General features: G+C 51.3%; 4 protein-coding genes across 4 annotated transcripts; 2 read left to right on the forward strand and 2 right to left on the reverse strand.

The window, feature by feature from the left end:
- Nucleotides 1–20: 20 nt before the first annotated feature.
- HO173_006331 (uncharacterized protein) lies at nucleotides 21–981 on the forward strand (the record flags this gene model as incomplete). The annotated part of the gene is made up of 3 exons (XM_037308242.1): nucleotides 21–122; nucleotides 175–272; nucleotides 324–981. The coding sequence occupies 3 exons, from the start codon at nucleotides 21–23 to the stop codon at nucleotides 979–981; spliced, it is 858 nt and encodes a 285-aa protein (XP_037165016.1).
- Nucleotides 982–2,029: 1,048 nt separating this feature from the next.
- On the forward strand, nucleotides 2,030–3,114 carry HO173_006332 (uncharacterized protein; the record flags this gene model as incomplete). The annotated part of the gene is made up of 2 exons (XM_037308243.1): nucleotides 2,030–2,526; nucleotides 2,598–3,114. 2 exons carry the CDS (start codon nucleotides 2,030–2,032, stop codon nucleotides 3,112–3,114), a joined length of 1,014 nt encoding a protein of 337 aa, XP_037165017.1.
- Nucleotides 3,115–6,460: 3,346 nt separating this feature from the next.
- On the reverse strand, nucleotides 6,461–7,422 carry HO173_006333 (uncharacterized protein; the record flags this gene model as incomplete). The annotated part of the gene is made up of 2 exons (XM_037308244.1): nucleotides 6,461–7,124; nucleotides 7,211–7,422. 2 exons carry the CDS (start codon nucleotides 7,420–7,422, stop codon nucleotides 6,461–6,463), a joined length of 876 nt encoding a protein of 291 aa, XP_037165018.1.
- A 522-nt stretch (nucleotides 7,423–7,944) lies between these two features.
- On the reverse strand, nucleotides 7,945–8,760 carry HO173_006334 (uncharacterized protein; the record flags this gene model as incomplete). The annotated part of the gene is made up of 1 exon (XM_037308245.1): nucleotides 7,945–8,760. The coding sequence occupies one exon, from the start codon at nucleotides 8,758–8,760 to the stop codon at nucleotides 7,945–7,947; it is 816 nt and encodes a 271-aa protein (XP_037165019.1).
- Nucleotides 8,761–10,114: the final 1,354 nt, after the last annotated feature.

Raw genomic sequence — 10,114 nt, forward strand, 5'->3', positions numbered from 1 at the left:
CGGCCTGATACATGATAATCATGCAACATAGGGATACTCACTCCTCACCCGAGGACGAAGAAACTAGCACACGCAAAAGAGTATGCAAGGCGTGTGATCGATGCAGGCTTAAGAAGTCAAAAGTCAGTATCCGCGGATGCGTGTTCCATCTCCAAGCTCATCCTTGTTCTACAGTGTGACGGGGCGAGTCCTTGCAATCGATGCCAATCCGATAATGCTATATGTGTGTTCGGAGAGCGGAAGAAATCACACGACAAGGTCTATCCAAAAGGGTGAGAGGTTCTGATGTTCTTCTGACCGGTCACGCTGACCTTCCGCGTAAGCTATGTGGAGATGCTCGAACAGCAGCAAGATAAATTAGTCAACGCGCTCCAAGAATTATACGACCGTAACCTAAACCGAAGAGCCTGGCCCGGACCTCCGTTACAGAAAACGGCCAAGGGGATCCCACTCACCCATGATATCCTCGATCGACTGGGACTGCTCAAACTGGACGATCAGGGCATTTACGAGACGTTTGAAGAGGATACAGATGTCCTGCGGCAGAAGATGACGATTAAGGAGGAAGAGCACGCATATCCAACCCCAACTACCACCAAATCCGAGTTCAGTCCCGCCACACCCAACTTCGAACCGTTTGTTTCAAGACCTTTCGCGGGCGAAAAGGCGCATCCAGCAAGGCGATTCCAACCGACTCCTCCAATGCACAGCCCGGAGGAGGATAGGTGTATGACGTTTCCCGAATCATCTTTGAATCTGGGCCCCAGCATGAATTTGGACCCAGGATCGCTACAATCACCAAGTCAGACGTGGATGCAATCCGCGTCACGCTACGTACCCGACATGGATTACAACTACGACGTCGCGTTATCATACAACGGGATGGGCTTGATGCAGCAGAAAGCCAACCCGTGTTTACCAATGTCTGCCTGGAACGACGACGACATTGGCCCTCTGGGACTGGATCCTATTTTATCATGACAACTGCTTTTTTCTTGGGATTTTTTCCTTCTTTTCTCTTTCTCCACATTGGGAAGGCATGTGTGCTGGTTGCATTTATGATTGGAACGGAGGATTGATCCAGAAGGAGGCGGAAGGCTTGAGAGTGGGCGTCGACGGATCGATGAGTACATACGCCATTTATCACCACATAACCACCGAATTTGTCTTTTGAAACCGTCTCCGTGAATCTGGTCTTACTTTCTTTCTTTCCTTTCGTTCTTCTCTCGTTCTTTTCCATGTGATGAACTCGGAGCTGAAGTTGGGAATTTGTTATCCTGTTTCCACACTGGACAGGAGGCTTGCGTCTAGCTTTGAAGCTTGCCCAAGTCGAAAGGCCCGACTGTCTCTTGATGCAGAAACCTGTTGAATGTGTTCCGATGTTTTGGGCTTGATGCAGTGTGTAGGAGCGAATGATTTTGTGTTGACGTGCAGAGTGCATAACCTTTTGATGTATATACTCTCGTGTCTTTTTTTTTTTTGGACCGGTGATCGATCGACAGAAAGCTTAAAAATAAGTCTCAACGGGTGGAGTAAAGTACTCTCTAGCTCTAGCAACATCTCAGTTACATTACAGTTAACTTACCTAAGAAACCGTTGGCAAGCGTGCCCCGCCTCTCCGACTCAGCGTAAAAGTAAGGCAAACCCCGCACTTGAATAATTAAAGTACTTTAATATATGTCTTGATAAATGCCATTTGATGACGCCACCACCAACGCCTGCAAGCAATCCGATCCGCGTACAGTACAATACATGTAAGTTATGAATTCTACAATTCTACAACTCTACAATTAATTCTAGAAATCAAGACTGCTTTGCACCTTTTGCCTTGTCACACTTCTCACATATCCAATCATCACAGTAAACAAGCAATTCCTCCTACATTGATTCATCACTCACCGGACTCGCCCTGCAAAGACCACTCACCTTACTGCACACCTAAAACCACATCACCAATTTACCCCACCTCTCGCCTCACCAACCCCGCCTGAACCACACCTTCCCCCCCCCCTCCCCCGCCCCCCACAAAATGTCCCCACAATCACCCGAATCAGCTTTCACCTTTCTCGCTCAAGGAGCCGCCATCCAAGAATTCAATGTCGACGGTCAAAACATAGTCTTGGCATTTCCCGAAGCCAAATTCTACAAGTCACACAATGCCCCTTACTTTGGCGAAACCATTGGCCGCACCACCAATCGCGTCAAAGACGCTCAAATACACAATCTCAATGGCAAAACCTATTCGCTGCATGCCAACGATGGTCCCAATTGCTTGCATGGCGGTGCGGAAGGATGGGGCAAGAAAGACTTCGACGGTCCCGTACCAATCAATCGATCGGGGAAAGAGGGGGTGCAGTTCACATATCTGAGTAAAGATGGAGAAGAAGGATACCCCGGCACCGTGCAATGCAAGGTCTGGTACACAGCTGGCAAGGAAGATGGCAAGACGGTTCTCGACGTCGAATACCAAGTCAAATTTGTCGGCGACGAGTGCGAGGAGACTGTAGTAGGGGTCACGAACCACAGGTAAGAGATCTATCATATCCCACCCTCCCTACACACAACCAACTCCATACCTAACTACCATCGTCACTCAGCTACTTCAACCTCAACCCCACCTCCCCCACCATCGACGGGCACGCCATCACCCTCTCAACAGACCAATACTTATCCCTCGACTCCAACTCCATCCCCACCGGAGACATCACCGCTCACGCCTCCGCCCCGAAACCAAACACCACCTTCTTCCTCGGGCCCTCCTCCCCCTCATTCGACGACTGCTTCGTCCTGGACCCGCCCAACATAATCCCACTCGACACGCGCAACCTGCCGCTGCGGACTCTGGTCCGCATGTCCCACCCGGCCACGAAGTTGAACCTCGAGATCTTGAGCACGGAGCCGGCGTTTCAATTTTACACGGGAGAGCACATTGAGGTGCCGGAACTGGAGAGTAGCAGCGGGGCGAAGATTCCGGCCAAGGGACCCAGGGCTGGCATCGCGGTGGAGCCATCACGGTACGTGGATGCGCCGAGGAGCGAGTGGAGGGGACAGTGTCTGCTCAAGAAAGGAGAGGTTTGGGGCGCCAAGAGTCAGTATAGGGCTTGGAAGGAGTGAAGTGAGAGATGGTCTGGGGGGGGGGAGTTGAGCATGCATTCGTCAGGGCAGACGAGCTTGTGAGGTATATATGATGCATGAAGGGCATAGACCAATCGTACATAGCAAACAGAGCATATACAACCCTCATCCATCCAAAACACGCCCACAAACAATCCACACACCCCAGGCCCAACCCCGTCAAAGGCATCGATATCCCTCACCATCGTCAACTCCCCAAAAATCCCCCCCTCACCCATTCACACCCACCATCAACAACCCAAAAAAATACCAAAAGTCACACTCCGCTCAATCCCTCCCCCCCAGCCGTGGCCCGGTCAACCAACAACAAAACCCGCATCAATCATCATCAATCATCACCGTCACAGTCATACCCCAACCCCCCACCGTCGCCGCAGGCAGGCGGTCAGTCAGTCAGTCAGTCAGTCAGTCATCCGCCCCCCCATCCGACCCATGCCCATCTGACCAGTTGCGGCATTTTGTCACTCCGCGTATCCATCCACTCCATCCACACTCACACTCACACTCACACTCACACTCACCCTCACACTCCCCGATGCAAAATCACTCAAACCCTCACTCAACCCCTCATCCTCACCCTCACCCTCAAACCCCCTCACCCTCACCCCCCGACGTCCAAAGTCAAACCAAACCTTCAAGCCCAGAAGACACCAGAAGACACCAGCGCCCACCCCACCAGCGAGGCATAAAGGATGAATCCCAAAAAAATCCACGCCGGTTAGTATCTTAATATCCGAACCCTCGCGGCGGAGGCGCTCAGCGATCCGCCACCGTCACACCATCCAACCCTGAATATTGTCTTGATCGACACCACACACACACACACACACACACACACGCACAACTCACGCGGAACAGGTTGCGCCGATTCCTGCGGGATTTCCGCCAGGGTGCGCTAAGATTCCTCGGAAATCTCGGGGGGCGTTGGCCGGATCGTGGTAGGTTTTCCGAGAGAGAGGGAGAGGGACGATCGGTGGTTCGGTGCTTGGGGCGCCGAAAGATTTCGGTGGTTATCCTATCATTGACGAGTAACTCTATTAACGGATGCTGTCTTGCACAAGTACTGTATAGCGACCCTGTTCTTACAAATGCCAATCAATATTGCATAATGGGCTGGCCTGCTGGGCCTCAGGCTCTAGCTAGGCTTGAACAGGAGACCAGATGCGACGCTGACCCGTTTCCGATGGCTACACGTGCATCCGAGTTGATGCTGATATTGGTATATATATACATGTATATCCACCAGTAGATAGATCCATCAGGCTCAAAGCCTTCTCATCCTTCCTCAAGCTCGGTGCAGCCGTCACAACAAAGAATCGCTAGAGGGGAACCCTGGCCTTTGAACCTGCCCTCGAGCTGCCGCATCCAAAGGCACCCTCTCCTCTGCAGCACCTCCAATTACCTCTTCGCAAGCGAGCTGAAGATTCATGCCGCACTTCGGTTGGAAGAGTGCACCATTGTAGGATCATGCTTCCCTTAGCTAGCTGGCCCTTCCGTCTGTAGAGTGCATAGTCACGAAACGACGGCGCAGACCGACATACCGTAGGACCACCGTATGCATGGCTTTGGTTCGAAACCTGTCGAATCTTCTAGACGGTGCGCTCCCTTGGTGGCGAGGAGGCCGGGAACCCTCACTGGAGGCTATCATAGTGGGCTGTAGACGTAGAAGCTGCCTCCCATGGTAAACTAGTGGGCCGTTGATAACGATGGTGCATCATGCAATCGTTCTGGCGTTCTTGCTAGCCTGAAAACTCTCGCAGGCGGTGAGTAGGGTCGGGGTTCTCCGTTCCTCGCGGCACAAGACGTACGAGCTGGGTCTCGAAGCTTCTCGAGAGGGAAGATCATGTCCTGATCGTGTCCGTACTCTTCGTCAGCAGCAAGGCATGTGAGGGATTTGGTCTGGTCTAGGGGCTCTAAGCCATGCATACGGTGCTGTCCATGGATGCAAAAGCCGCATATATGCGAGCAAGGCTGGTCACTGGCAGCCAAAAGCCTTATGTCGAGTCGTTAGATACGACGTTCGAGACTAGATGCAAGCTGCACAGGCCTCCTGGGGCCTCCTCATAGGCTCAAGGACATGAAGGTGGCCCCAACTCAAAGTCTTCTTGTGGCTAGTCGAAGTTGCGTTTTGCACTATGCCCGCATGAGCTCATCTCCGTGCCCGGGCTTTGCATCCAGAAGTCAATAGCGGTCTGCACTTGGCCTATGGTGTCGCCACTGCCGTTGACACGAGAAAGTATGATTATTCTATCACTCTTTCATGGACGATGTGTGTTCAGCTGATGTGGGGGGTTGATGCTAAGATGTCTTCCTTTGTGGTAGTGCATAGGAACGAATCCGCTGAGAGCCGTGATCAAGGTGTCTTCGGTGTCGATCGTAGAGACAACTAGCCATAGCAATTGGCATGGGCCTTGCCACGTCGATGGTGATGAGGTAGGCGATCCTGTAGCTGCGAGGTAAGCTTGCATCGGGACGGGTGGTCGAGCTTGACTGTCTTGTCTGTTGGACTGACTCCACTCTCGAAGGATTCAAACTGCCGTCTCGCTATAGCCAATCACTCAACAGAGATAACAAATTTTCCCACTCTCCATCCTCGTAGAGCTGTCGCAGGGTGCAATGAGGTCGTCACGAAGCTTGAACGACCAAAATACTTCCATGACACCCTGCCAACCCTCCCTAGTAGTCTCCCCACATGTGCGGCTAGTCTTCCTTTACCTCGATCTTTGAGATAGCTATGGAAAGAAGAATATCATACGCAGCTGACTGGGCAGTCGACAGGAGACCAAATCCGATGTCGGGGTTCACTGCTCCAGGCCAATACTCCAGCGGATCAGACGGCGAGCGCAGTATCCTTTCTAGCAACCGTAGCTACAGCACCCGTACATGATGGCGTAAGTCTATGTTATCTGGTGCGAAGCTGTGAGCAGCTGCTCCTCGAAGACTGGTACACATTAGCAGCTCCCGTGCGTATGTACCTCAAACGATGCGTGGATGTTGACTAACTCAGACAGATGGCAGTTGGATTCGAAATTTTGACTGATGATCAGCTGTGGACACTGATAGCACGCCTAGCAAGGCAAAAGGAGAAAGAAGGATGAGAAACATATCATATTCAACTCTGGAGACATATGTCGAGGCAAGCAGAGTCACGTTCAATGCATTTACCCCCTATAGAGATCGGCGATTTACTTATCCCGTACAGTCCTCAAGAGCAGAACAGTGCAACGAGTGTTCGCTCCAGCTTATCGCCAGCGCTAATAGGCCTTATTCTGAAGACCCTCTTCTGCACTGAGACTTTGAAAGACTTGGCCCTCATGAGCCGTCCTCATTGAACAATCTTCAGCGAGAAGTCAACATGCGGCACACCTTGGTGGATACTGCTGGTACTTATCACGTCCACATCGTTGCAAACAAAGTCTGCGACGTTAGCCTCTGTCAAGCCACCGCTGACTTCAACCAGGAACTCTCTCCTCCCTTTCCACCTCTCCTTAAGGCTCTTCGCGGCTACCTTAACTCCTTCGCCTGTGAAGTTGTCAAGCATAACCACATCAGCACCAGCTGCTACAGCCTCGTCGGCTTCTGCCTCAGTCTGACACTCCACCTCTACTTTGATAGCGAAGCCTCCAGCAGCTTGTGCAGCCTTGACGGCACGGGTGATGCTACCGGCAGCTATAACATGGTTGTCTTTGAGCATAGTCATAGCGCTGAGGTCAATGCGGTGAGGATCACAACCACCCGCGAGCATACCATACTTTTCGACCAGGCGAAACCCTGGGGTGGTTTTACGGGTGCCGGCCAGGATATTGGAATAGCCTGCGTTGCGGACGAGGGAGAGCATGCGGGCGGACCTGGTGGCTATACCTGAGCACCTCGCGAGGGTATTGAGGGCTACTCGCTCTCCAAGGAGGAGCTTCCGGACCGGACCGCGGACTGTTGCACAGTGGGTGATCGGATCGAAGAAATGGCCTTCAACTATGTGCCATTCTACACTGACATCGTTGGCTTAGTTTCTGGTACTCGAAGAGAACTTGATAAGAAACAAGAGCTGGGTGACATCAATGTTAGGAGGCCATACGTGCATTCCAGCTGCCTGAAGATCTCATCAAAGAAGGGCACCCCAGCTATCATGCCCGAACTCTTTCCCAACAGCTTTGCCTCAGCCATGGACTCCCCAACGACAAATCCGCCGTAATCGAAGCTGGGACAATCCTCTTCTAGCCATGCGGATACCATACGTTTATATGTCAGCGGCAGGAGGTGCGCTACGCTTCCATGGTTGGAGGCCATGGTCCATGGAGACAGTGGGTCCTTCGGCTGGATGTCTCAGGTGCGGAGGAGTGGAAGGCTTCTCGGCTTTTTAAGAGCTATAATGTTCTTTAGGTTCTCTTATTCAAGAGCTGTTTAGGAAAAGAAAAGCAAACCGAAAGCATTAATTGAGGGAAGGCGTCAACGAGGTCGTCCTTAACTCCGGCTATATTTCGGACTTAACCTCATCGAAGAATGTACTCATTAAGCAACCGTACATAATCGATCTATTTGCAATTTGAGGGAACTGTTCACTTTCTGGGACCCCAGGCCCTCATATAATCATAATTTTGTTCATGAATTCAAAGTATGTACGATCGTATTAGCCGATGCAACCCCTCAGTTCCCAATCCTCATGAACGAGTGTTGATGATAAGTAATCTTCCAGCTGTACGCCGTCGCTGTCATTCGCCTCATCAAGTTTCCCATAATTCAATTGGGAGTGCCAACCCCTAAGTCCTTCACAGCCCGTGCCTAAACCTCGACAACGCCTTTATCCTGGGCCTAGATTTCCAGAAATCGGACCTTCCGACTCTCGTTCGCCCTCACGCCAGTGCTCCCATGATTAGTGCCATTGCCTGAGGATCCAGGCCCTAGGTCTCTCCTCCTCCGCCTATCGCCTCTCTTTTGCCTCGCCTCCCTCGCTTCTCTATTCTTCCACTCTGCAACCTGCTTCTTTCGCCGTTCAGCTCGAGCATTCGCTATTGCCGGCGTAGGTAGGAAGCCAACGCCATTGATACCGTAGCCGTCATCGGTAGGGTCACTAGGGTCGTGACCCGTGATCTCTTCGTCATGCCACCAAAGCGTTGGAGACAGAGGAGGAGGCGACCTCGACTTTTTTGCGGATGAGGGAGGTGTAGGCGAGGATACAGGGCGTAATCGAGGGGTTTCTGGAATCTCGAGAGGCGTTACTGAAGGTTTGTCCTGTATTCCAGATGGCGCCCACGTTGTAAAACGGCCATTGGAACTTGGTGGTGGGGTTATCGGAGCATTGTATGTCTGGTTTGGAAGGATGATATTAGGATTGAAGCCGCCCGAATGAAGGCCAGTCTTTGAGTGGCTCATTTGAGATTCAACAGGTATACCAAAATCCAGTACTGAAATGGGACTATGTTCCTGCAGGTCCAGGTTTTGTAGGTGCCCAGCAACGGTTGCTCGAGGGCTGCCTTCGTTAGAGTAGCCGTGCTCGAGCAGAGGTCTCGTAGGTAGATTGGTGGTTCTAAGGCGTGAGGGAGCTGGAGCATCTCCAAGTAGGGAATCTTCGCCGCCTCGCTTCCGTTTTGGTGAAAGATATCTGGTCGGAGACACGTGGTTCTGCATTTTGTCTTGGGGATTTGGCGTGGCTGGGATAGAAATCTAGGAAATTTGAGGTCTTCGAAAGACTTTGGTCGGAGTACTCAAAGTCATATTTGCTTTCACTCTCCAAATCCTATCAGTATGTTTTGTATAGGCGGTGAGGAGGCCGGTGAGTTAAGTGGTCGTCTTACTTGTGGAGATGTGAAACAGCTCGGGGCAAGGTTTCAGGGTCCATGCATTCACATGTCCACTGGCATCAGCCCAAAACTCTTGTTTCCGTCTTACTTCTCACCCTCCTACCAACTTATTTCAAACAAATCCCAATCGTTATATGACTCTTATAGTGCTCAGTATCTATGTACTTGATTCAAGTACCTGAGATAAGACAGCAATTCCACAACGGAGCCTACAACACTAATGTAACTTGTATGATTCGACTCCACCACCGGCTGTTTTTGGTAGGACTGCAAGTCTCATGAACAAACCTGTGACTTTTATCTGTAAAATATGGATGTTTGCATGAGTCGATTTCCAGATCTTCTGCTCGGATTGCTCAGTCTCAAACTGCATTGGGCTACTCCAAACTCTCTCTTTGCCAGACATCTAAGCAAAGCAGCGAGAAGACTTCGTCTAGCTTTCAATGATGAGTCCACACGACCCACACGTGGTCTGTGTATTACTTTGACCGTATTAGGTTCGATTCCTAGTGGCGCTGGTACAATGGTGTAACGGTTTTTTTTTCTTTCCCCCCCCCCAAAACTCACCGGCAGGATACGCCCTGAAGAGATTTGGTCTGCTCCTGACGACAGTCGACGATCGATCAGATATTACGCAAGAGACACCCAAAATCCTGTATTCAGGACTCCTGGATGTACCTGCCGAAATCCGCCCGCACGTATTTCGATATGTCTTCAGCAACGAGACTCACAGAGTGGGTCCGCACGACCAATGACCACTTCTTTTTTCTGACCAGGCGAGACACCTTGATCGAATCTGTAATGCTCACCCGAATGCTCGTATATTGGACCGGAATGTGAGATGATACATGCCATCCCATCTGCTCCCGGCCCAGCTGACTTCTGATAGCCAGTCCTTCGCAGTCATGGCAATCCGCCCTCAGAGTACTGCGGAGTCGAGCGACCCATGTCTGCTCTGACCGTGTTGTTCAATACTACAGAACCAGAGGCATCGATATTCGCTACAGGAGAGTGCAAATGCTTCGTCCAATCGTAGCGGAGATGGAATTGTTAGCTAAACTGCCTCATTACAAACGCGCGTAAATCATTGTCGCATCCTGACCAAAAATGCCAGAACGTAAAGACGCGTATTTGCAAACACCAGCACACCTTGCTCTTCCCTGAAAACCCACGGGCCAATC

Source organism: Letharia columbiana, assembly GCF_014066305.1.
Source record: "Letharia columbiana isolate WasteWater2 chromosome Unknown Sc0000018_s1, whole genome shotgun sequence".
Taxonomy (NCBI): Eukaryota; Fungi; Ascomycota; class Lecanoromycetes; order Lecanorales; family Parmeliaceae; genus Letharia; species Letharia columbiana.